At 39.8% G+C, this 27,536-nt stretch overlaps 1 protein-coding gene across 1 annotated transcript in view; it reads right to left on the bottom strand.

Moving 5' to 3' along the window:
* EPG5 (ectopic P-granules 5 autophagy tethering factor) overlaps nt 1-27,536 on the bottom strand; it is a 64,895-nt gene that overhangs the window by 23,995 nt on the left and 13,364 nt on the right. The window contains exons 9-25 of the mRNA XM_005145406.3: nt 27,177-27,327; nt 26,100-26,255; nt 25,591-25,748; nt 15,614-15,768; nt 14,902-15,042; nt 13,674-13,838; nt 12,889-13,008; nt 10,807-11,066; nt 9,051-9,191; nt 8,419-8,563; nt 7,078-7,275; nt 6,474-6,584; nt 5,616-5,735; nt 3,844-4,010; nt 3,418-3,645; nt 1,445-1,568; nt 409-550 (exon numbers count right to left, since the gene is read on the bottom strand). Coding sequence (XP_005145463.2) covers nt 409-550; nt 1,445-1,568; nt 3,418-3,645; nt 3,844-4,010; nt 5,616-5,735; nt 6,474-6,584; nt 7,078-7,275; nt 8,419-8,563; nt 9,051-9,191; nt 10,807-11,066; nt 12,889-13,008; nt 13,674-13,838; nt 14,902-15,042; nt 15,614-15,768; nt 25,591-25,748; nt 26,100-26,255; nt 27,177-27,327 — 2,682 coding nt within the window. The remainder of the gene's footprint in view (nt 1-408; nt 551-1,444; nt 1,569-3,417; nt 3,646-3,843; nt 4,011-5,615; nt 5,736-6,473; nt 6,585-7,077; nt 7,276-8,418; nt 8,564-9,050; nt 9,192-10,806; nt 11,067-12,888; nt 13,009-13,673; nt 13,839-14,901; nt 15,043-15,613; nt 15,769-25,590; nt 25,749-26,099; nt 26,256-27,176; nt 27,328-27,536) is intronic.

The following is a 27,536-nucleotide window of genomic DNA, read 5'->3' as shown; positions in this document are numbered from 1 at the left end:
AAAACATTGAAAACAACATCAAAAGCAAGAAAACAAATCCCAGGCACTATCTTTGTTTTCAGTTTCAATGCTTTTTGCCTTTGCTTGGAACTGTCTGTCTACACTTCAGGATTATTCAGCCTGTCTGGAGCATGCTCTGTGCAGAGGAATCCTTGGGGAGCTCACCTATGAAGGTCTAGACACAACATGACCTGCTGTTCTGTGATGTGGCAAATTTTCAGCCAAAAACCATTGATGTTAGCCTCTCACCTCAGCATCTTAGTGAGAACACTTCACACATAATACTGAAAACAAACTGCATTAACATCTTTATTCACAGACATCATTATGTTCCTAAAGAAACCAGGGCTTCAACATGCTCATAATTCTTTGTGGCCTAGTTTCATTAATATTAGTCTTATGTCATACCTGATAAAGGGTTGGTGAAATCTGTTTGCCCTGCAGAAACACAGGCTGTATGTGATTCCAGCTGAACCTGCAGCCAAAGGTTTAGTGCTTCCTGAAACTCACGGTGTATGAGTTCCACATTGACATACTCCATCCACAAATCCTACAGCAAAGAATTAAATTATCACTTCTGTTTTGGTGATTACCATACACTGTGCAGTATCCACCTCAGTAACTGGGGAACTAAAATAAGCACATAAAATTAGACTCTGCAGTTTAAAGTCATAATAAAAATTATTACTATGTGAAAATATATATATCTACTGAAGAAAAATGATGCAGATTTTCTATCACATATATGGATAACCTATTGGAAAGCATTCATGACAAGGGAAGAAATCTGACAAGTACACTCAGTATAATTTCTAATAAATAAGAGAAAAAGGTTACAGATATTAAAATTCTGCTCCTAAAAAAGGAACACAGAGGAGACCATGATAGTCTAAAACATCATGGTATGATTAACCATAACCAGGCTAAAGCAGGCTGCACTTCCAGTGGTCACATACACTGGGGGAATAAAACGCATGCATGAGGAAAAGCACTTCAATCTCTCTCACATACATTTTATTACACTAACTCTTCAGTCTTGCTGGACAGAATAATATACACTTCCCACTCATTAACTTACGTTTGAACCTGACATGTTACATGCTATCAACATGAGCAGATTTCAGATTCTGTCATTTAAAGTTCCAACTTCAATAATTCTCTAAAATTATCTTAGAATATAAGAAGAATTACAGAGCAGTACAGAATAAGGACTGTGTTCTCATTAAGATATGCAAGAAATCTATTAATGAGTCCTCTCTCAAATATAAAGGAAGGAAGCTTGGGATAGCACAGGATTTTAAGAAAAAAGTTAGAGCTGTGAAGGTATCACACATGCTGTATGCACATTAAAGACTAGAGACACTAAAGTAGCTCACTGCTTTAGAAGACCCCTTTTAAGAAGTGAATTTTGTATTCCAGATTGCTAGTGTCTTTAGCCCTTCACCTGTTGATTCTGCATGACTTTAGCAAGTCTGTGTACATCATATTGCTTCGGTAAAGAAGGAATATATGTGTCTCCTTTCTGGAAACTCTCGTCTTCCAACCACAAAACAAAAACATTACACAGCCTGAGAAGAAAAACAAAAAGGAAAAAAAAAATCAGTGTGAACTTTAGTTGCATGTATTACATAGCAGTACAATTCTGGGGTTAATGCAACAAATAATAGTACAAGGTGACAAGGCCCAAAACATTAATGTTTCAGATACTTTGTGGCTAGTTTACTAAGTGTCAGTTCAAAGACCAGCAGCGGAAAGAAGCTATTTAGAAAAATATGAAGGGCAATAACAATGAGGAACAGGACAAATTTTGAAAACAAAAAAGTTATACAAATTAGCCCATGACCAAGGACTGGAATAGCCTCTTATGTCAGGAAATCTCATCCACAACCCCATTCAAAGGCCAAAGGAAACAACAGAACATTTGAGCAAGTCTGGCTCCTCACCCCATGATTTCTCTAGAGTGCCCAGTTCAGAAGGTCACACATTCTTAAATTTCTTTGTAGACACAAATTCATGGCTAGTTTATTCGCATTTCCTCCACTGCTAACACTGTACTTTAATATAAACACATTTTATTCTTCAATTGGCATCATTCTACTGAGTGGTACCCTTTTTATAATCATACCATGCAAGCTTTCCTGACAAGGAAAAACTAGAATGCACTAGATCTTCACACTGTGGTATTAAAAATCACTAGAAAACTCCTGTTTTCTGTATCAGTGTCATTGGTGGAAAATTTGAAGTAATCTAGTTCCAAGAGTTCAGCCCTTATGAACTCTACCAATATCTTCCCTTCTGTCCATGTGGTTATTAAACTTCCTGAGCAGATTTACTTGACTTTAGAGCAGTCTTGCTTTTATGTTAGAGGAGGGAACTCCTTTGAAATGAAAGACTGAAAATATTGCTCAAGTTACACCCCGTGAGTATTTCTAGATTATTTTTTCACAAATGCCTAAGGAGGATTTATGATCTCTCTTGTTTGTTTTGTACAGTACCTACTGATTACTGGGGGAAGCAAGAGGCGGGGGCACTTAAAAGAAGCTCAGATTCCCCATGCACAAACACCCTGAATAAGAGACTCTTTCCAGATAATCATTTCAACTAGTTTCTGAGAATATTCAAATGCTGTAGTGCTGCGAGTGTTTTTTAAGGTACACTTCCCAGACCAAAAGCCTCTGTGTAATAGAAATGCAGACTGCTGAACGCCATAGCTACAGTTCCAGTGTACAGGATATAACGTAACTCTTCGGAGTTCTCTCCCCTTAGAAAAGTGAGCATTGATCAGCTGAGTCACAGTGAGTGACCCTGCCCATACCCCTAGCCTATTCCAACACAACTGTCCTCTTGTGCTAAGGTTTTGGTTAGGCAGACACATCACTTTCCAGATGACACAGAACACACTTGTCACAGCTCAACTTTAGCATGCTAACTGGGTGAACTGCATTAACTGAATCACACGTTGAAGTCCCCAGTAAATTTCCTGAAGAAGAAACCTTACTCAGACATAAATTTATGCCCTGATTTGTGACAAACAGATGTATACACACAAAGTAGCATTTTACATGTATAGCTAGTGACAGACGTACTGTTAGCAGATATATCTGAACAACAAGTATTTTACCAGCATGAGCATTAGCACTAATCAAAAAGCAAAGCTCTCCCCTAAGGGAAGCAACACCTCTATCATCAATGTTCTATTTTCAGTAGTTAAATCAGCTCTCCTCTCAAAACAAAAGTAGTAGTATCAACAAAGGAACAGATCTGACTACAACTGTGCATATAACAAGTGCCTGCAGTACATCTAGGTCAGCCAAGGGTCACATCCCTTCACGTCTCCCACTGTTAAGACTGTGCTATAGTAGTTGCTCAGGTGGTTGCACTGAATATGACTGAACTGGGCAGGAGGATTTTTTGTACCTGACAAGCTCCTTATGCAGTTCTGGTGAAGTCAGGTAATCCGGTGAGGAGCTTGCCTTCTCTGGTGATCTGTCACTGCCCTCTGCAGGACTCTCCACTCTTAGTGCTTTACTGGCAGCATGGTGGAAGTCTGCTACCTCTATTAATCGCTGCTTCATCTCACTGAGTAAGTTAACATGAGCTGCACTCTGGAAAAAACGTCTTCCAATACAGCCATCTACAGGTAATCTAAAAATGAACAGAAAAGCACAACAAAGTCTTGTTTCAAGTGTCAAATCAGCATCTCTTCAAATAAACTGACTCTAGAAAAGTTGCTGGCACCCACTGCTCTCAGATGCAGTCTTAAGTGTGAGGCACTTCCTCTCACTTGCAGTGCAAACTTACTAGTTCTTGCTAATCTGCTACAGCTCTTATGGTAAGACTCACCCATACTGTGGTCCTGGTCGGTGAAGGTAAAGGAGGAAGAACTTCTGCCAGATTAGTGGCATGAGAGGGTGATCAGCAGGGGTAGCAAGGGCCTGGTGAGCCCAGCGGTAAATCAAGAGCCTCTGGAGGGAGGGCACGATGGGCAGCTTCAGCTGGGCCTGAGCTTTCTGCAGGAAGAACATTTTCAGACAAGCGTTCTGCTGCAGTTCCCTGTAACAGGCTGTGGCTGATTAACTTGACAGATTAACACAGCATGAAAACTCAGCCATTACAGAGGATTAAAGCTTGGAAACATTCACACATCCATAACAGGTTTTAGAGAAAGAGCTGCCCAGCTTACAGTTGTGTTGCACAGCTGTTAGAAACCAGTGCTGCACCTCTGATGCTTAAAAAACATAAATGTCATAATGGCTCTGTGATGCAAGGGCAACATATGGACCACTGATATTAATTAAAGTTAATTACTGTTCCTCCTCATGGGAGGCTCCTGGTTTAGACTTCTATAAGACCCAAGGTGATACTAGAGAACAAAGCAGCAGTAGCAAAGCACACAGCACGTTCTGACCACCGAAAACAAGAGTTAAGCCATCTGAGGACACAGAATCCTACAGCATGCTACTTTTAGCTTTTTCCAGACTACTTTCCAAACAGCTCCATTGAGAATCTAAACCAAAGTCATGTGAGGAAAGAATACAGAAGGAAAACAAATTTCTTTTTGCAAAAGCAGAACAAAGGCAAAGCAGTGCATGAGTAGCAGCACTCTGTATTAGCAAGACAGAACACTACTCCATGAACCCACTATATGATTAAGAAGTCACACACCAAGCTCCCACAGTCTGTGCCCAGAGCAGGGGAATGGGAGGTTTTTCTGAGTTCCCAAATTTCAGCACAGACATTGGCACTACTTCATTCCTCGTACCAGGGGAATTGTATAGTATGGGGAATAGCATCAGGAACCCTCAGCATCCTTTTCCACACACTACATACATACTATGTCACTGTGTCCCAGCTAAATCAAGACATGCAAGCCATGGGACCAATGTTCTCCAGACTAGACTCCAGGGATGTGTACCACCATGGACATAGCCCAAGCAAACCTGTTTTCACAGTTTCTAGACTACCTTCTTCATTTAAACACACTGAAACAGTTGAAATGAAGGATAAGAAAAAGAGTTACACCATGAGACTGGACAGCTTTCGTTTCTGCTTGCTTCATTTCAGAATTTCTAGACAAATTTGGGCAAAGAATCTGGAAAATGCTGTAACGTGGCTTACAGCACACCAAAGTGCTTTAACAGAGAGACCTAAAAAGTTCTGGATGTCTTGGAAAATAATTCTGCAAATACAGAAACAATTAAAGCTCAGAATTCTGCAAAATTCATATCACCTGAGAAATGCTTTTTAAAATACAGACATATTTTGCCATCTCTAAAATCAGAGCATCTGCACTCCCTGTTTCAGTGGTACAGAATAAATCCACTGAAAACCGTGAAGCATTCAGATGACCCATAAAATCATACAAGAGCACTAATTAGTGACTGAGGTTTTCTGTAAATAATAGTGTATTAAAATCCAGATATTTGCATGGTAGTTTTAAAATGTTCAGGTCAAAATGTAAAAGAAAACTTTACTGCTGTATACTTTCTTCTGGAAAACCAGATAAACAGTTTATCTTAGTAAGAAAGAGTGTGTAAGTGTTAAAGCTAAACAATACCAGAGAGCACTCTTCTCCAGCAGTTCTTCCTAATAAAGCAGATGAAAAGTTCCCTCACCTTCAAAGCTTGGTCAGGAGTTAAAGCATTAATAACCAACTCCCGTTCCACAACTCTGCGAAGCTGTGAATCTTCTTCAAAAATTGACTCCATGTTTAACACCATCCATGAAAACCAGACCTGCACAACACAGTGATAACAGGAACACTGATCACAAAATGGCACTGGTAGTATCCGGAAGCTGTTTTCTTAACAAAACTATATCTTTGCCAGATTCCCAATACAAAGTTGCAAATGAGTATCGTATCTCAACAAGAAAATCAACAGTTTCCTCCTTCTTTACATTCAAACTTCTCTTCTGTATTTTGTACAAGACTGGGAAAGAAGGGGGAAACCAGAGACAACAGGCAGAATTATCCAGAGAGTTCTGGAGGAAACAAGGAAACAGCATCCTCAAACCCAATAAAATAAGATCTCTCTCCAACCTGCATTACCCATCTCTGGTTGGAGAACTGCAATAAGGAACTTGCTTAAGCAGAGAAAAAGCAACTAGTATCCAAAATTTATCAGATAAAGTCTGATCAAATAGATAAGACAGGCTTTATATATTTTTCTCGCATTAAATGTATAGAGAACAACTGAAGATTAAAAGAAATCTTAACTAATAAATCCTACTATATAAATTTTTGGACACAGGTTTGACAAATTCTGTGCAAAATGTCCATGTTTCCTTTAGCATTATAAGCCCACACCATTCTTTTAGGCTAAATTAGGATTTTATCACAGGAGAACTCAAACACCAGGATAGGAAGCAAGAGGGAACAAAACGAAATGTACAAAAAGAAAAAATTCCCAAGCCTCGACACCTGTAAACTGTTTATCCCAGGGCTGTTTATACAACACCATCATACCACTTACCTGAGAGGAATTGGCATTGCCTTCAACAAAGGAAGGTGTCACATTGCCAGCTACAATCCAGCTGACAAGTGAAGACAGCAGACCTTTGTCACAGTGATAGCCCAAAGCATTCTGCATGGAAACAGAGAACATTTGCTTAGGTTTTTTTGGTTTGCTGGAGTTTTTTTTTGTAAGCAGCCTAACAGATCATTTACAAGCCAAAGGTATGTCACTATCTTCATCCAGGCTCCTTTCTGCCTCAAGTTCCAGAGAGAAGATTCTGTCATAGTGACAGTATCTGATTCTTCAAGAGAGGAAACTATTTTTGTTCTAAGCACATTATTAAACACTTGAAATGCAAAGACCACAAACTAAACTACTGTGACATAACTCATATGAATGAAACCTGTTCTCCAAATGGGTTTTAAAAGATATTACTGTTAAAATATCAGAAATTTCATTAATCTTGACCTACTCAGAAACAAATCAGATAGCCCCATTACCAATCATCATCATGATTGTTCTTGCTGCACATCAGGAAGACGTATGTATATCAAAAGAGAATGAGCAACACGTGAACTGACTATTTACTCAACAGCCACACCAATACACCACACCCATTTACCTTGTGTTGTTGGTAAAGAAGCTTTTGAACACAGTCCTCTTGGCTGTACTGAAATGCAGCTTTACATAAGTCATCCAGCAAGAAGAGTGTGGCCCTGTCCCTGTGCCACATCTGTTGGCTGGTGAGGACATGAACCCAGAACTCCAGTACTGCAGCTGGTCCTGCTCCATTTGGCTGATCATTTAGAAAAATGTGAGTCTGCCACATTAAAGAGAAAAACCATTCAAGAGACCATTCATCCAGTCCCAACCCCCTGCCATGGGCAGGCACACTAGAGCGCTGCTCCAAGCCCCTGTGTCCAACCTGGCCTTGAACACTGCCAGGGATGGGGCAGCCACAGCTTCTCTGGGCACCCTGTGCCAGCGCCTCAGCACCCTCACAGGGAAGAACTTCTGCCTAAGATCTCATATCAAACTCCCCTCAATTTATTGGAGAACCATGTCATTTGCATAAGGCTGTGGGCCTGTCCTTAAAATAAACAATTTACAACGATGCTCTCTATGCCCATGTACAAACAGCTTTGCCATGTCCAAATTTCTGCAGATTTTGCAGCCCGGAGAACTCAGCACCTTGTACAATCAGCAGAAACACACATTACAAATTAGTCATTAGCAGGACCACTGTGACCTGCAGTCATAAAAAGCACCTATTTCTTAAGTGTAGCCTGCTGTCCCTGCAAAATGACTTCCCCAATTAGGACTCTTTTCCTCTAGTTCTTATTTCTCTCTAAACATTAGTGTGCCTATTCTTACAAACAAAAACTGCTTCAGAGATGGTAAGAACATTCTCTTTAGAAGATTAGGAAATAACTGTTCCCAATATAGAACATTTATCCATACCACATCCATACGCTACTGTTCGTAAGCTCTGCTTTCAACTATTAATTAATCTTCTGCATTCCTCAACTAACACAAGCAAAAAAGTAATGCTGCCTTCTACATTCCCTTTCTAGGCAGTTTTTACCTTCAAACTGGTGAAAATGTGTTTTCCAATTAGCCTGGAAGATACATACTGTTGTTATGTCCAATATCACATGCATTGCCAGAGATAGCAAGTTTAAGCAGAAGTATTACAGGAGACAAAACGCAAATATTCGTGCTTAGAATCACAGTTTGGGTTGGAAAGGACCTTCAGCTATCTAGTCCCAAGCCAAATGGCATGGGCAGGGACACCACACAGTAAACTATGTCACCCAAGACTGCTTGGTGCCGCATATTCCATGGCTGCAGGACTGCCAGATTTTTATCCTTCCTAACTTTAAACACTAATTCAGCCAAAGGCTGCCCATTTTTAAAAAACTCCCTTCCCCCAACCCTTTTTATTTTTTAATAACCTTCTTACCTGCATCATGCTACTGAGCAGCTTAACATTTTCTCCATAGCTCACTCCTGTCAAGTGCTGTGTTACTTTCTGGGTAACTTGCTGGGTCACACCTTGAGGGACTCCACTATCCAGATGGAGGAACAGTTGGATACAAGATAAAAACCTAAGGATGTCACCAAATTAAATTAATTCTAAAATTTCTCCTACTGCGTAATATTACAGTAAACCTGTTTTTAGAAAATTGCAAACCAGCTTAACAGAACTGGTTGCACCATATACAATGCCTCTGATTCACAATCATCCTGCAGATTTAATTACTAGTTAAATGATTTTGCCTGCTTTCTTGGTGTGCAGAATATAAACACAGCAGCTACTTGTAAATACAGCTGTCTGAAGACCACTTCTGTGACACAGCAGCAGCATCAGTAACAGCTGTACACATTATGCGAGTAGGAAACCCTTCTACAACAATCTCAACTACAGTCAGTCTCAAAAAACAACTCTGCAAAGAAACCAGAGTCACTTTCCCACCATCTGCCTCATATTTTCACTGGATGCAAAACCCAGAACAAAGTCTGATAACGTTAACAGTTAAGATTAACTTTCATTGTTCTGTATCAATAAACATATAAGGAATATATAATGCTCACTGTTCATTCTTCAGGAGATAATACTGGCAAGAGTAAAACAAGGGTAGAATTTTATCCAGTACGTGGACTACTGTTCTCAGATGTCTACACTGGACAAGTACACCCAAAAGAGGGATCCCTTCAGCACAGAACTTCTCAATGCTGTAAAAAAAAAACCAAAACACAAACAAAATAATAATTAAAAAAAAAACAAACCACTAAAAACATTGACTATCAGTAGAAAGGGAGACAGGTTGTTTATTTTTTTTTGTGAACTGAGATGTAAAGACATTCATATCTTTACATTTAATCTCTGAAATCCTAAACAGCTAAATCCACAGTTATTCTTTCAGCTGTAGGGGTCATTCAGTTGCTGACAGATTAAGTATTTTCTGTCCTTCTGAGGGTTTGTGTCTTGTATTCCAAAAATCACTGGAGCTAGGTATGTTCACCCACCAAGTTTCAATCAGTTTAAAGCTCTCTGTTCTTGTCTAACCTTGCCAACCACCTTCACTCTCCAGGCAAAGGAAGAGCCTACAGAGTGAGTTTCATATGATCTAGCTTTGACATTACCTCAGGGTGGATGATGCTCTGGACATCTTTTCACTACCTACAGATGGAGCTCGGAGGGTTTCCTTACAGCAGCTACTTAGATGGTACTGAGATGAATCCTACTCTTACTGTCCAGAAAACTCACTAGCAGCAGCTTATTTGATGCTCCGCATTAAGTTGTGCTAATTAAAAAAGACTGCATTTTAGGAGAAGATGCAAAACACTAATCCTATGTCTACTCGAAGGTGAGGAAGAGGAAATCTGGTATTAAGTCACTACCATACAGTAAAAGGCTTTGTTTCTTCTGCTCATTAACTTAATTGGCCTCGAACTTTTGTATGCGACAAGTATCTGTGTTACTGTTTAGATAGGAGAAGGATGTGTTGGAGGAAGAGGGTGGGAGGGAAACAAACCTCAAAAGTAAAGAAGTTCCTTGTTTTTCATGTAAAAATTTCCATTCTCAAACCCAAATACCTTCCTTTCAGTCTCAAATTACTCCAAGTGCTTTGAAGAAGCAAATTAATTTATCTATGGCATAAACTTAGCATCAAGCAACAGCTTGGGTAGGGAGAAGAAAGCCAAGATAATTTCTTGTTAAAGAGTAAAGCAATATTATATGCAGAAAACAAGTTAGTGAAGATTTTCAGTACTGTAAGAGATAATAGATTCATGGAAAATAGACTGGGAGAGATTAACTTATGGTTCTGTATCTTAATCAACTAGTACATTTGATTGTACCTAAAAGCCTTACCTACAAACCAGCTGAAAGCACTTGAAAAGACTGTGCTGGAACATAGCACTAGGAGGTTCAGTATCAAGGTTACAAAGCTCTCTATCACCACCAGCATGAGTGGTTTTTTCCTCCTTACTGTTTTCTGAATGCTCTGCTTCTAAGAAACACTGCCCGTAGAACAACACTTTCAGTAAGTGTGGTCAAAAATTATTCCTGCCCATAGCAATCATGCTGACATCTTAGTTTCAGTACTATTTCTAATGACTGTTATGGCCCTGACATGCTGAAGGCAAAAAATACTATTGGTAAGCTAAAGGAAATGCCTCGTTGTTTGAAACTGCAGCCCCTGAACAACTGCTAAATCCCTTGCAGCAGAAGTCCTCTACTGTTTATACATATATAAAGATGTTAACAGCCTTCAGTTCATCATTAGCTGGGTTGCCCAGTCACTGAGGCCATCCACCCAAGGTAAACACAAAACAGCACACTTACCTGTGACCAAGCGTGGTCATTGCCAGAGCCAGGTAACAGCCAATAGGGATGTTGGCTTTGACAGCCTTCAGGAGGGGGTGAAGTGTGACCGACTCCGTCATGTCCAGCACATTGTCAGACACAGGGACCGCAGGACAGCCATGCTGCATGCCACGGTCATTTCTGTGAAGCTTTAACCTCAAAATCAAACCCCATGCCCACTGATTAAAGGAAGTCTCTGGTGTTTCTCCGTATCGAACAATGCTGGCTAAGTAGGACACCTGGAAAAAAGCAGCAGGAACAGGAGTGAGAGGAAGCACAGCCATACTATAGCACATATGGCAAGGCTAGGACTTGGGACAGCGTGGATAAGTTTCCTCTTCTATCACAACACTGACATAGAGCAACAATAGCTATTTATCAGACATAGAATCATAGAATAGTTAGGGTTGGAAAGGACCTTAAGATCATCTAGTTCCAACCCCCCTGCCATGGGCAGGGACACCTCACACTAAACCATATCACCCAAGGCTTCATCCAACCTGGCCTTGAACACTGCCAGGGATGGAGCATTCGCTACCTCCCTGGGCAACCCATTCCAGCACCTCACCACCTTAACAGTAAAGAATTTCTTCCTTATATCCAGTCTAAACCTCTGCTGTTTAAGTTTCAACCCATTACCCCTTGTCCATATATAGCACAACCAGTCAGGATTATCTAAAGAATCTCTTTCTATGGCTTTTATTTCCACCTCCCCTCAGCCTTTTCCCTCTCCATCCCTTTTGGTAAACCCAATCGATCAACTTAATACTGTTTTCCTAAACTGTTTCAAACTACACACTCAAAATTTATCTTTCCTACTTAAAAAAAGCCACACACAACCTTCAGTAATATTTCAGACTGCTAGCAAAAGGAAAACAATATATATATATACAAAAATACCATCTGTCAACAAAAAGAATAAAACCTGGCAGCCATTCTTCAGAAAGTAGTCACTGAAGTGGACAAGCAGAGTTTCTGTCATATTTGTCTGTCCACTGTCATAAGGACCCTGTCTAGACCAGAAGAAATTATAAATTTCTGGGGAAAAATATACTGTACATGACCAGTGTAATTGCAGAGCTTGGAGTCAATGCAGATATTTCACTTTCTCTGAGGGGAAGTACAAGAACATTACTTTCTCTCAAGTTCCAGTTACAAGCTCATGCAACTCAGGACAGATTCCTTAATAATACAACTGGCAACCAAGGCTGAAATAGGCTTAAAAAGGGAACTCATCTAGCTAGCACAAGACAACAAACCACCTAGATGGTTCGTTTAAGTAGTGCAGAGAAGCAAGTTAGGAAAGAGCAGAGTAACAAGGAACATTAAGAGTGTGGTAAGAAAAGACTGGGAAAATGAGTCCAAGGGAGGAGGGAAGGAGAAAGCACTGTACAAGACATGCTAAGAAGATGAAGCACAGGACAATGCTAAAAGTTCTGAATAAATAAATAGAAGCATCTTGGACTGAATACCCAAAAAATTATTTTTAACCTTGATAACTTTATCCTTACATTCCCCTTTTGTAACTTGGAGCCATACTTTCCTCAGTCATCAGTGTGCTGTAAAATCAATGTTATATATGTTTGTAGGATGTTCAGGTAACACAGCATGGATCACTGCTGGAAAACTCCTAGAGATTAATACTTGAGCCTTCAAATGAGGTAGGACTAAGAACTTGAGGCACAGGAAGGATGTCTCTTATGTTCACCAGCAATAATAAGTAGCATTTCATTCAGCAAGTACTGTCCAACTCCATATGAATAAAAGATGCTTTGGAAGAACATTTGGCAACTATCCCACTACAGCTGGATAATAATGCAAATCTACAAGGGGGTCAAACTTAAAACATGTACTTCTCATACAGATGTTCAATGTAAGCCTAACAGTACTTTGGAATAGCTGTATGGGTACAGAAAATATTGAGAGTTGGTATAGTATGGTGTCCTAGTGTCAAGATAGCATAACTTTTAAACAGAAAAAAAACCAGAAAATAACGTATTGGCCTGTAATGTTTCTATCATTATCAGTAAGCCATTCCCTGTAATCCTCAAGGAGGAATACCTGTTTTATGCTTTCAGAAAGCAGTCCAGCATATGGTTTCTGGGAGAGATATTTCTGATATGCTTCCAGGACCATCAATGCAACTTCAGAATGGACAGCTGGATCCAGATGAAGAGCATCCTGCTAAAATCAGAATTGCATCACAAAACTTTGGAACATACCATGAGTTTTTTTTGTATAGAAACATGGCAATTCTTATCAGTTGCCATACTGAAGAATTAGTTTTCCCCAGATCAAAAGCTACAGACACCTGAAAAAGCATTCACCCTTGACTGGATGTTGAACTGATGGAGCTTCTGGAGTGACACATTCTACAGAATATTTTCCAATCATTTAAAATAATGCTCAGGGCTTTGAAATCTCTAAGGTCTAAACTTAGTTTTCTGGCACTGTGACAACACACCTGGATACCAGCCTGCAAACTACAGTCATACCAGTCTCATACATTCTTCTTTGAGGATTCCTCTGTTTTTGCAGCCACAGACATCTTAATCAAATGATTCAGAAATACTGCCCTGTCAGCTGTTTCCTCTTGCTTAGAAAGAGGAAACTCTTGCTTAAATATCTCTTTTCATCTCACATGCAGCACTACAGGGAAGCAACACAAGCAAATCCTCAGCTGGAACCCTGCAGAATTTTTGTGAAGTTCCCATACTATGCCATCAAATGTACAGCTGTCACATAAAAGCATGCAATTAACTCAAATTCATTTATAGTCCCAGCTCAAGTAAAACATTTGCTCTGAAAAACTGACCAGGTTCAGACCTCCTGTTTTCAATACATACTTGCTCATGGAATCCCCAGTTTAGCCCTTCCAAGATGATGCAGGCTAGTTTATTCTCCACAGTCGTTAGACTGTAATTTAACAACCAGTCACGAATCAGGGCTATCTCAGATGAAGAAGGCTTCCACAGGTACAGTGGCAGTTCTTTAAACAGATATAAAGAAACCTTCGAGGACAGAAAACAAAGGCTAATCAGAACTCAGAATGGAACAATAATGTCCTGGGTTCAGCAGTAGCAGTTAATTTTTCTCCTTCTCAGTAGCTGGTGCAGTGATGTGGTTTTGACTTTCAGCCTGGGAACAGCGCTGGTAACAACGTTTTCAGTTGCTGCTTAGTAATGTTTACTCTGAGCAAGGACTTTGTGAGTCTCATGCTCTGTCAGGGAAGAAGGGAAGCTGGGAGGAAGCAGAGACAGGACACCTGACCCGAACTAACCAAAGAGGTAGTCCATACCATAGCAGGTCATGCCCACTATATAAACTGGGGGCAGTTACCCAGAAGGGCTAGTTTACTGCTCGGTCAGGTGGGCAGGTAGTGAGCAGTTGTATTCTCTTCCCTTGTTATGTCCCTTATCATTATTATTATTGGTGGTAGCAGCAGTGGTTTGTCTTGTATCTTAGTTACTGGACTGTTCTCATCTCAAGCTGCGGGAGTTACATTCTTTCAGTTCTCCTCCCCATCCCTCCGGGAGCAGGGAGGGGGGTAAGGGGGGGGAGTGAGAGAGAAACTGCATAGTTCTGATTTACAGCTGGGCTTAAACCATTACAAATAATCAGCATTATGCCCTTTTATCTTAAATAGTGTTATGAAAGAAGAAAGCATGACAGGTCTTTAACATAATCCATTCTTCTCCAAAGTAACAAGTGACAGGACAATAGAAAATTTCCTCAACTTGCACCAGGGGAGGTTTAGGTTGGATATTAGGAAAACTTTCTTCACCAGAAGGGTTGTCAAGCACTGGAACAGGCTGCCCTGTTCCAAAGGGCAGTGGTGGGGTTGGCATCCCTGGAAGTATTTAGAAGACATGTAGATGTGACACTGAAGGACACAGTTTAGTCAGGGCCTTGGCAATGCTGGGTTAACAGTTGACCTTAATGATCTTAAAGCTCTTTTCCAACCTAAATGATTCTGTGATTCATTCATAGCAAGCCATATCTAATAACACAGTCTGTTAAAATAACATTATTTTAAATGTATGTCTGTTTTAAATGACAGACATTAGCACTTACCATTCCAACTGTCTCAATGGTCTCTCTAACCCGATCCAGGAGTACAGAAACAATCTGTGTATGGATGCTGGCAATTGCTCCCAGAAGTTCTCGACCAACTTTTGAAAATGTCTCTCTTGTAGAAAGACTAACATAAGAGACCTAAAAAATGAGCATGAAGAAGTTACTGGTTATGACTGACCCTTCTTGGCAGTGCAATAAAATACCTTTTGGAAATACAGAACCAAACTGTTCTTGGTGATCTTGAACAAAGCTGGCAAGTGCCCATATTAAAAATTAATCACCTTGGAAGATAAGGAAATTACTATTTTATACTGAGTTCAAAACTAAATGCAGGAACACCGTCACTGCACATACTAAATAAAAAGACACACAAACAAAAAATCCCAAACAACTACACACACAGAAAAAACACCACCTAATGAATTTCAGAGCTCCAGGTTAGATTAGCATGAGAAAAAACAAAGTAATATATTTTTGTTCATTTGTTTCGTTCTAGCTTGGTCTATAATAAAGCTGGTTTCCCTCCCAGAAAAATACTCACTCTAGGATATTTTAATTCAGTACTAGATTATAAAGCTGAGAAGTGGTACTTTCTTTGTTACAATGGTAGAACAAACTACAGAAACCATGGATGCTTCACATTTTCCACTGTTAGAAAGAAAAGAAGCACATTCATTCCTTTCCTGAATGTACTACTAATGTTACTCACCTCATATATCTCCAGAACAATTATTTTGATAAAATCCTCATCAACATCAGCACGTTTGGTTTGTGCCATCTGAGCAAATGTGGTGAGCAGACAAATTTCTTCTGAACAGTTCATTGTTTTGAGATACTTTTCAAAATTTTCAAGGTGCTCTGGGTCTAGAATGAAAGTGACATGAAAGAAACACAATAAAGAAGTATTACAGGACATACATCATCAATATTCATACATTTATTCACAGCCCAATCCCACAGAAGGTATCAGTGGCAAAGGAATTATCATCACTGAAGGCCTGTAAATTAGTATCCTCTCTTCAGAACTGGCTGCTACCAGCTTTCAGGTGCAAGAAACACCATAATGTGCAGCGAGCCCATATGATTCAGTTAATACACTAGTAATTAATAGCAAAAGCTAAACCTGCTTCAAGAAGAGCTGGAATTCAATTTTTGACATCATTCTAACTATGCAATGTCAATCACCAACAGAAAGTATTTTTCATCACCAACAGCTTGAATCTTTCTTTTTAAAAATGTCATCAGTTTTAGCTTCCATGACGTATTGCAGCAAATAATTCACAGATTAAATCCAAATTACATGAAAGGGTATTAGTTTTAATCGGCACAGAGCTAGAAGATTAAAATTAAATCCATCCAAACACATCAGAGAAGTTTTGATCAAGTAGACAGACTCTGGCTATTCCACATATCACAAACTCCAGCAGCAATTAAACTGGGGAGATCATTCTGTGCTGATTACAAACAAAAATACTTCAAGCATCTAGCCCTGGACTTAGACTATGTCCAAGCATCACAAGGAAGAAGATCTGTTTCAGTCTCCCAGATTCAATACAAGAAAACTAATGAATGTGCTTGTTTGGAAAGTATCTCTGAAAACAGAGAACTGAAGTTGCACAGGACAGAAAAGCTAAGAGATGCTTTCACTTCAATTTGTAGCAGGTTTTATTTTTAAATTTGATAGTGAGATGTTGCCAAATGCAAATAAACATTTTATTTGTGTGTGTGGGTGGGGTGACAGGAAGGTTGTTCAACGAAACCTGTACAGGACTTTTAATATAGTTTTTGTTTCTTCCAAATAATTTTAAATAGGCTCAGTGCAGCAAAACAAGCACTGAAAGCTGGATTAGAGCTGTAAAATGGTTTGGAGAGAAGTCTGCTTCCTCTGAAGCATAAGATTCAGAATCCCAAACTGGTCTGGGTTGGAAGGGACTTAAAAGTTCATTCAGTTTCAACCCCCTGCCATGGGCAGGCATACCTATTAGAGAGTGTTGCTTCAAGCCCCATCCAACCTGACCTTGAACGCTGCCAGGGATGGGGCAGCCACAGCTTCTCTGGGCAACTTGTGCCAGTGCCTCACCATCCTTACAGGGAAAAACTTTTTCCTAATAACATGCAGTAAATACTGTTTACAGTGATCTTATCACAGCAGTAGAATACACTGAAAAGTACCCAATGTGGCACTCATCTACTTAAACTGCACAGACATACTCAACATGCTTGAGATTCACAGAATCTGACAGATGTCCATTGCTTTAAATCTCAAGCAACAGAGACCAAAATATGATACTTCATTTTTTGGCTGTGGTTAATTATCAGAGATGAGCAGATACTTGTGTAAGAGTATTACATAGTCTTTATCATTTACAGTAATGTTTTGAAGATCCTGATTCAACCCTATGCAACACCCCTTCTATTAATGGGAATCTATTAAATCTTTTTTGTATTGGACATTTTGGCTTCATTGACAAGCTGGTTTTATTGCTTTCTCTGCATAAAAAGCTTGGGTTTTCTCTTGATTTTTTTTTTGCCATCAGATGACACCCCACATAATTGCACGCTCTTTTACAAGCTGTAAGAGCAGTGCTCTCCTTTAATCCTGTTCCCTGTTGGTTTTGTCCCAAGTCTCAAAACAAGCACAAACAAGATAAATACTTCACAGGATACAGAGAACTCTTTGAAAGAGTCACCCTATGTTTGGAGTTGTGACACAGGATCACAGATATATTTCACCACTAACTTTGCAAAGCTTCACATCTATACAGGAGGTATTTCAGTAACACTCCTTCAAGGTACAGAGGAACCATTCTGCAAGAATCTTACATAACGATAAAAAATGAGGTATGTAATTCTTCATTTGAGTTATCTATAGAAGACCTAGTCCCCTTTCGGACAGACAAGTTTCAATAAACACTGTGTCAGTGTCTGCTTATAGAATCAGAACTTTTTTTCTGTTCTTTCTTTAAACACAGCACCTTCCTATGACTCTTTGATGTGTTTTTCTGCTGAACAGCGATGAACCTGCAGGGAATTCAGTAAAGACTCTGTTTAGGGCCATAATACAGCAAGGCTCACACTGTAAGTGAAAGCTGTTTATGCTACTACCTTCCATTTTTGAGTAACAGAAAAAAATAGAAGTAGCAAAGGGCAGATCTCATCCCATCATATGATGTAAGTCACTGGAAGGCCAATTTGACATTATCTTGATATAAACTTGAGGTTGATATAATCTTGATGGAGTAGAAGAGGCAATTCCCTGTCTTGCAATTTAAAGCTTGGAATGGGCCGGATCTGCATTCCCCATCATGCTGCTCTTCCACATAGCCTGTCTTTTCCTGCCAAGTCACTAAGTAGGAAAAGCTAAGGCATAACTCTTACAGGCACATCTCCAGCACAGTTTAAGTCCTGTCCTGGAAAGCAGCTTGCAAAGCAATGACAACACTACAAAGATCAGACACTGAATGGGTGCTGTGTTGGGAACTGTGGGGAAACTGATAGTGTTTAAAACAGTGACACTCCTGAGAAGATTTAGGTAAAGAAGTCTGGCATGAGCTTAAACAGATGCATTTAATGATTGTAAAGAGCCGGGGAACTTTCCTCTTCTAGTACCTTTATGTCAGCAAGGGCTAAAGCAAACAGTCCTCCATGATCCCACTGTGTAACTGCTTCCATTTTGTTTAGGTAGTTTAACCTCACTTTAACCCCTCTGACTACTGTTCAAGACAAAACAAAATGACTTTGATGATCTTAGACCAGCAATAATAATAAACTCCTCTGGTGTTGTAAACCTCTGTGTGTGAAAGACACAGAGAATGGTTACTCCTCCAAACTGTTTGTGCTGCATGATAATGACCAGTTGAAACTGTACCTCCATACAAGGGTGATTTAATCCACTGGCACTTGGGAGGAGTTTACCTCAAGGCTTCAAAGTGAGGCTTCAAAGACACAGTGAAGAATGGCTTTCCCTAGACAAGTTTTGGGGGCAGAGCCTTCTGAAACCTGCAGCCTCTTCACTTGTGTAACAAGCTGGGAGTTAGATCCTTGGCTAGCATAAATAACTTCAGTGAAGAGGTATTAATTTTATTGCCAAGGTATATTAATTTTATTAAAGCTTGCTCTGGAGTACTGTTAGCCATTCAAAGACAAGTCTGGCCCATTCAAAGTATCTCATCACTTTTGGCTGCTGACAGTTCCAAGGGATCTCCAGACCACTCGAACTCCGTCATCAAATCATCCATACCTGAAATCCCAGTGTGACAGCACTGACCTGATCTGCACTCATAAACAAAGTAAGATGAATGCAGTTATGCTGTGGCCATGCACTGAAGGTCGAATGTCATGATTTTTAATCATAAACACAAAACAGCAAAATAGCAGTTGTATGGACCTGGAAGGCAATCCATTTACCACAGCTTTACAATCCTCAAACTACCCACAGACCACAGTGTATGCATGGTGGGAGGGAGAAACCAAGAGTGAGAGTCCCCCCCTACTTAAAATCCATGTTTCATCAAGTTTGCGGTATTCGGAAACATTATTAGTCGTACTGTGTGATGAATATGAAGTTAATGTTAGGGCTACAGATGACCCAAATTCTTATTCCAAACATACTTCAAAACCAGAAAGAAGTAGGTTTCTTTTCAAAGGCTTCTGCCATTCTATTTGGCTGCTTCTTCAGCATATATCCACTGCTTTCAGATACAAGTGGTCGTAAGTTTTGAGATGAAACATGAAAGAATTTTTCATAAGCTACAATATTAACTGTAAATAAAAAAAAACAAAAAAACAAAAACCCACAACTCTACAACCATTTAATTGGTCCCCTTAATTAGTTAGGGGTATCAAGTAGGTAAACATACCAACACATAAGCCATTCAAAACAGTGTGGGAAAATGCTCATATTCCCACTGCTGATAGATTCATACTGTCCCTACAATACCTCTGAGTGCCTCGCTCTGGGAACAGTCTACACTGAACTAAATTATGTTAGTTTACAGGGGTTTAACTCTGCACAGCTGCTTCTGCTGAATTGTTTTAATCCTAGGTGGACTGCAGTTAACTTCTCAGATATTATCACAGAGTTTTGGCTTTGTTTAGTTTTTTTTAAAGGAAACTCTAAAAATCTCCATGCCTGGTTTTAGGTTTAAATTGTTTTATAACATATATGACATAATAATGACCACATCTGATGTACGTAATCCCAGTAAACCGATCTTTTGAGTGCACCTGTCTGTGCACTCTGTTTATAGGAGCAGGCTATACCATAAACTTTGGCCTTCCATGTGGATTCAGCAAATTACAGACTTTAAAATCACTTACGCCTGGGGAAAACCCTACTGTGGAGAGTATTGCTAAAGACTGGCTACGTGAACAAGGACATAGAGAAAGCGACATATTACAGCTGATTCAGCTCTCGGATGGAAAAATACAAGGGAACAAAGTACGTGAAGCCTGAACCGAGGATGAAGAAAACTGGGGGTAAAGAAGCAAAAGTAGCAGTGCAAGAAAGATGAAAGGAAACTGGGATGTGTTAAGACACAATAGTGAACTGTTAGCAAGTTTTGGAGACCAGGCTCTCATCCCCGTAATGTAACTAATTGTAGCTTAGTTGCTGCATGCTGCCCCGTACATGTATCCACTAATACAGCAAGCTATTGATTATGTATCCAATATTAATACAGCCATTTATTGTGTATGTATCAAAGTATAATATACTAAGCTATTGTAAGCAGACACAGGCACTCTTAACCAAAGAATGATTGTTACTATGCCAAAGAATGATGTAAGGCAGTAGAAAAAAGGTATATAAACACTGTTAATCCTGGCAATAAACGAGGCTTGTTGATCATCATCGGATGAGCTTGTCTCCCGTTGTTTTTCCACACCCTACCATTTTTTGATGATGGAGTAAGGTCCAATAAGTGTTTCACTGTAAAGTGAGATCAATTAATTAGTTAAATTAGTGTTTACACAGCTGTAACATTCTTTACCTGCAGCTCAGACAGGTACATAATTCTTCTCTGTCTTTGAAAACCATCAAAGGTTTTGCATCTTTAAAGCATTTGCTTTAAAACCATAATCCTCATTGATCATTACAAAGGTAAAAGCAGCAGCACACTAAGGAGTGAAAGATCTAAAGAGTGTGATGTTAACTCCCAGCGGGAAGGAAATCCACCCCCAGAGGCAAGATCCCTCAGCAGATTCTTGGTTTCAGTGTTCTTTTTGCCATATCAGATATATTTAAAAAGGTCTTTTCATGATCCAGATCCGACTCCCACACTGAAGTGACTTCTACAAAGGTCATGTTTCAGGTGTGAAGGAGATTTCTGTAATTTAGCCATCTTTGTGATGATTTCTCACAACGCTTCACACATGTGTGGTAAGCTTCTCTGATACAGCTTTCATACAGGTGGAAAAGATGTTTTCAAGCAAATACCTTTCAAATCTGAACATCTATTTAAATGCAAGCAGATTTTTTTCCCCAGAAAAACACGTAACAAATTAAAACATCTGGATTATAGTTTGCTGTAACATCTACAGATTACAAAATGTATGTTTCCACTTGTCCTGGGTTTAGCAGTAGCAGTCAATATATGTAATAGTGATGGTATATTGAAAATGTGGGACCTGAGTATGATATGAATGGTATGGAATAAGGGGTAGATACTGTCCTGGGTTCAGCAGTAGCAGTTTTTCTCCTTCTTAGTAGCTGATGCAGCACTGTGTTTTTGACTTTCAGCCTGGGAACAGAGCTGATAACACCAATGTTTTTAGTTGCTAAATAATGTTTACTCTGACCAAGGACTTTGTGAGTCTCATACTCTACCAAGGAGAGGGGGAGGCCAGGAGGAAGCAGAGACAGGACACCTGACCCAAGCTAGCCAAAGAGGTAGTCCATACCACAGCACATCATGCCTGGGGAGATAACTGGGAGTTACCCGGAAGGGCTGGCTCTTTGGGGTCGGGCTCATTTCGGCGGGTGGTATTGTATTCTCTTCCCTCATTATTTCTCGTATCATTATTATTATTGGTGGTAGCAGTAATGATTTGTGTTATACCTTAGTTACTGGACTGTTCTTATCTCAACCTGTGGGAGTTACATTCTTTCGTTTCTCCTCCCCATCCACCTGGGAGCGGGGGGGGAAAACGGGGAAGGAAAGAAAGAGGGGGGGTGCGGTGAGAAAGAGCCTGTGTGGTTGCTTTTGAACAACAACAGTCCTCAAGTTCAAAGAGCCCTTGGAACTATGCTCACTAAAAACATGAACTGAAAGATGGCATATAGTTAGCTCTTCTTTTTGTTTTATTGATAAAGTTATTTGTGAGATATTAATACACTTAATTCTGAAACCTAGAAATCTGCCCCTGAACAGAAACACTAGCAGAGCAAGACACTTCCACTTCGGTTACATTCTATTTTAAGAGCTTTCAAAAATTTTGCAACTGTACTTCAACCTGAGAAGGTCAGACTCACACAGCCAAAACATCTCATGAACACTGTGCTAGAGGACTGTGCAATTTAAGCGAAGAGATTTTTCATATTATAAGATAAACTACACTACTGACAGATACAACAGATATCCAGTGTCTCATCCATAAATCTCCCTTTCCTAATGCTACTTCTTCATAGAATCATAGAAGCAATGAGGTTAGAAAAGACCTTTAGATCATCAACCTTTGCCCCAGCACTACTAAGTGCACCACTAGACCTTATCACTTTTATCCTTACAGCAGAGATCAAGAGCACTGTGGTTTTTGTTGTTGTTCACAAGGGGTTCAGGTAATGCAGAAAGACAAAAAAACCAAAAAAGGACTATACAGGTACAGCAGAGTAACTCACACACGTGGAGAAGGGGTAGGACACGTAAGTAACTAATGTCTATGACAGTAATTGTAATATTTCCCTGTGAAGTGAATATCTGTGTTTCATTAGGCACAGACTAACTAAGCAATAGAGAAGGGTCTTGAACAGACAAAGACCTAGTAAAGTTAAGGGCAATTATAAAAGGAAGGAGAAGAGCTGGTGTCAGCTTCTGAGTTACGTGCACTAGACCTTGTCTGGTGCAAGTCATAGCTCTGCAATCACCCTGAAGCTTCCTGCTTCAGCTGCACCTTCCTCTTCACTGTGCCAGTCTGTGGGCTCCCCATGCTGCAGATCCCAAGCCAACCTCAAACCCACACTAAGCCACACTTTGGCACTGAACCATGGGGACAAGGCAAACAGGGAAGAAAAGAGGCTTCACCTCAAACCCATCACCTCACAGCAGGGTAATGACAACTTCAACACACAGTCACTGCTTGAGCCAATTCTCTTCCTCCTCTGTACATTTGATCATGCAGCAATTCAAGCTCAGAAAGACCCTGCAAATCAGTGGCTCCTTAAATCTTGATACTGGCAGTAAAAAAAGTATAACAAAAAATTTGTTTGCAGCTTCTTATTGTCAATTGCAACAGAGGGAAGGACAAAGCTGTTAACCCTATATCAACAGAGCTTACAGAGAACACACACTTCTACTCACACATGCATCAAACATCAAGAAGAAACTGTAAGGTCATGGCTTGTCAGTGAAAACATGTGTTCCACAGTAAATTCATTAACATTTGGTCCAGTCAAAAACATGTCAAGTAACCAGACTTCCCATATGTCCCCACAGGCTTATTTTATATCTGGCAGCTCTCATAGTTCATAAGCCATCCTAGTAAATGCAGCTCCACCACTGCACTCCATTTTATTATGCCATTTCTACCTATCCTTTAAAAGGAACTAGTCTCCCACCTCCACATATGCAAGCTTAAATCTTCCATCAGTTACCAAGGCTTGCTACCACCTGGAGATTGACTCTTAACATTTCTCAAACTTCATTTGTGAAGGGAAATCAATACAAAATGTTTTCTCCCAAGTGAATGTTAATGCCATGGTCTTACAGAGTATGTATTACAGGAAATTAAGTCAGCATTATATTAGTAAGTGTCAGTCAAAAAAAGATCTTTCAGATTAGGTGGATTTCACTGAAAGAACTGTTGATATTCGCTGTCTAGACATTTGTGACATAACCCAACAAGGAGAATGAAGAGGATAGAAAACACCCTGCATCAGCATACAGAGGACTTCGAAATATAAAAGTTAGCTAAAAGCAGAACAAAGCCTGAACAAAACTTGTATTTGTTACTGCCAGACCTGCAACCCACTACCTCGTATTCCATTCTCTTTGAGATGCTGTAAAAATTTCTTGGAAAAAAAAAAAGTCTCATAGAAAGCATGTAACTAACTGTTTTGGGTAGCAAATCTAATCAGATCAGCACCTCAAAGTGCACACAACTACAGTCTTGATCTCTTTCCTACTCTGCATAAATCGCTTTCTATGTCAGCTGAACTTGCACAGTGTCAAGACACTCAATAATGTAAAAAACACCATTTTCTTCTGCTTCTCCATCAAAAGGCTTGGTTGAAGTGGTAACAGCTTTATGCATTACCACAGAGCTTAAAAGTAAAATTGACAGTGAGATTTGCTCTCCCTGAAAACAGCAAAGACAGCAAAGAGGCTGTAAAGCAGGGAGTTACAGCTTTGTTTACCTGTCTCCCTGCCAGTCAAATCCTGAAATACTTTCCATAAAGGCAGCAGCACAGTGAAAGCAGCATTCCAGCTGGCATCTAAATAACTCTGCTATAGCTAAAGCTACCACAATCACTGTGGAGATCAACACAAGACAGAAGTCAAGGGGAAAACAGAAAGTAAATTGGCATATAGGAGAAGTATCAAAAAAAGGCTTGAGGTAAGGGAAACATCTGTAGCTGTGGAAGATAAGCAAATCTCTGTCCTGGGTTCACCAATAGCAGCCATTTTTCTCCTTCTTACCAGCTGGTGCAGTGCTGTGGTTTTGACTTTCAGCCTGGGAACAGCACTGACAATAACATTTTTAGTTGCTGCTTAGTAATGTTTACTCTGAGCAAGGACTTTGTGAGTCTCGTGCTCTGCCAAGGAGGAGGGGAAGCTGGCAGGAAGCACAGACAGGACACCTGACCCAAACTAACCAAAGAGGTATTCCATACCACAGCACGTCGTGCCCACTATATAAACTGGGGGCAGTTACCTGGAAGGGTTAGATCACTGCTCGATTGGGCTGGGTATCGGTCTGTGGCTGGTGAGCGGTTGTATTCTCTTCCCTTGTTATGTCCATTATTATTATTGGTGGTAGCAGTAATGATTTGTCTTATGCCTTAGTTACAGGATTGTTCTTATCTCGACCCATGGGAGTTACATTCTTTTGATTCTCCCCCCCATCCCACCGGGAGCCAGGGGTGGAGAGGGGGGAGTACGAGAACATCTACGTGGTTCTGAGTTACGGCTGGGCTTAAAACACAACAATCTCCCACACTGTAAGTTACTGAAGCAAAAACTAGCAAGTCTGGGGGAGAGGGGAGAAAGGAGGACTGCAGTATTTATATGACCAAATACTATCAAAGGTCAAGATGCTAAAAACAAGCAAAAGGTAAAGGGACAGTAGATCCAACAATTCCTGTTAAAAATTTTAGTTTGGAACCACAAGTACTGGAAGATCATCAACTACTCAAGACAGTTCTAATGCCTCTGGACCCACTTAAAAATGGAACCTGCAAAGAACTAAATGTGTAGCTTTTGAAGCAATAGCCAAATCGATCAGAATTGGTTTTGAGTGTAGGATTTCTACCTTTGAGTCTTTGCTTGCAGTCAGCAGGTTGCAAAGTAGAGCAGAGCTTTTCCAGGTTCTCACTCTCTGCACAGTGCATTACAAAGAAGAGCCTCCAAAGCATACTGCTGGATAAGGTTCCATAAGGCATCTCTGACATGAACAACCAGACTCCCAATCTGTTGGATTTTAAGAGGCAGACAGAAACAGTTTCACCCTGATAAATCCCAACATTTTAAAAGGAGACATATGCACATATCTCTGCCATGTAACAGAATTAGAAATGTGAGGATGTGTCTTGCTATCTCAAATTCTGACTTAACCTCATTTTGAACTGAACAAGAGCTTCTCTCAGGTGCTAAAATTCAAGACATAATTCCTCTTAATCCTGATGCTACCAGTGTGCTGAAAAATCCTACATACTGGAGTGTTATTTAAATCATTTAGTATTCAAAACCACTCCAACCCCCCATTTCAAATACCTAACTCCTCCAAGACGAAGCCAGTATCAATTTCATGAGACAGCGTACCTTTTTGCCTTCAGAACATGTAGAACAGTTCTAAAAAACAGCTCATCAAACTCCAGTTGCAATTTTTCCACAGAGTAGGGGTGTGCTACTGATCCATACTGTTTATTGCTGCTCACATACTGGGCCCAGTGGTCACTCACATGACAAAGTGTCATCCTATGCAGCAGGAAAACAAGTGGAATAAGGATCATTAAGTATGTCATCACAGCATGAAAACACAGACAAGCGTGACTAGATCAGAGGCATGTTCAACATTTTGTCCTCTGGTTTTCAGACTTTTCTATGCAAACAGCATTAATCTAAAATTCCTGTGTTTTCCTTCCTTGGTTTTGCAAGCAAACAATGCATAATATTCTGTTATACCAAACTAGTTTGTTTATGAACTTTGGAGCCTTACAGTAATCACAGAATGGTTTGAGTTGAAAAGACCTTAAAGTTGCTCCAAGTCCCATCCAACTTAATCCTACATGGAAGCACATGCAAAAATGTTGTACAGGAATAATTATACTAAGAAAGTTACTTCTCTAATAAACACAAAGAAAAACAATGATTTTGTTTCTTTGAAAACACACTCATAGAAGCCATATAAAGTGACTGCTAGAGATTTAAAAATAAAGAGCAACTCCTAGATTTTAATGACATTTGCTTACTTCAACTGTATGATGACTTTCAAGGAGCATATTAAAAGCACTAAATCTGGACAACAGAAAACAAACACTAATATTTGTTATACAAAGGAGTGATTTGAGAAACTATTTGGTGGATTTCAGTGTCTTCTGAAGACAGGCCTAAGCATATCCCTGATGGAAGTTAGCCTGGTGTTCCACAGCTCATCCAGCTCCTTTGTACCCACAGCATTTAGATTCTGCAATTCCCCAGTTTTAGAGTGAAGGACCATGAAATTACAGATTACCAGACTGCTATCCCTACACTGACCAGCACTCAATGCAAAATCTATCCAAGTCCTGTCTGGGGCTTTTTTATCTATTTTGGTTTGTTTGAGGTTTTTTTTAAAACCCTTTAAACCAGAACTGTATGAAAATATTTGATCACATCACAGAGAAAATATTGCCTTACTTGATCAGCTGACCAATTCGCTTCACAAACTGTCGGTAGCGTGCTCTGTTAAATGTTTCCAATCCTGCAGACAGAATTTCCACTAGTGAATTTGCAAATGCAAAAATCTTCATCATCTCCTGGGGAGTTGTTTTTTCAGGAAAATAAGCACCTAAGACCAAGAAAAAAAGAAAAAAAAGGAAAAAAAGAAGTGTGAATTCTGGATTTTTAAAGCAACATAACAAGCAAAGACACAATTATCAGTTCCTTGTTTACCAGCTACCTAGTGAACTGAAATTTATGTTTTGTTTATGAAATAAACAATTAATACTTGTTAAGTGTGAAAGTAAAAATAAAACTATGCTTGCTATAAGACCTGCA

The sequence above is a fragment of the Melopsittacus undulatus genome, chromosome Z (assembly GCF_012275295.1).
Source record: "Melopsittacus undulatus isolate bMelUnd1 chromosome Z, bMelUnd1.mat.Z, whole genome shotgun sequence".
In the NCBI taxonomy this organism is placed as follows: Eukaryota; Metazoa; Chordata; class Aves; order Psittaciformes; family Psittaculidae; genus Melopsittacus; species Melopsittacus undulatus.
This window is presented reverse-complemented; position numbering and strand designations above follow the sequence as displayed.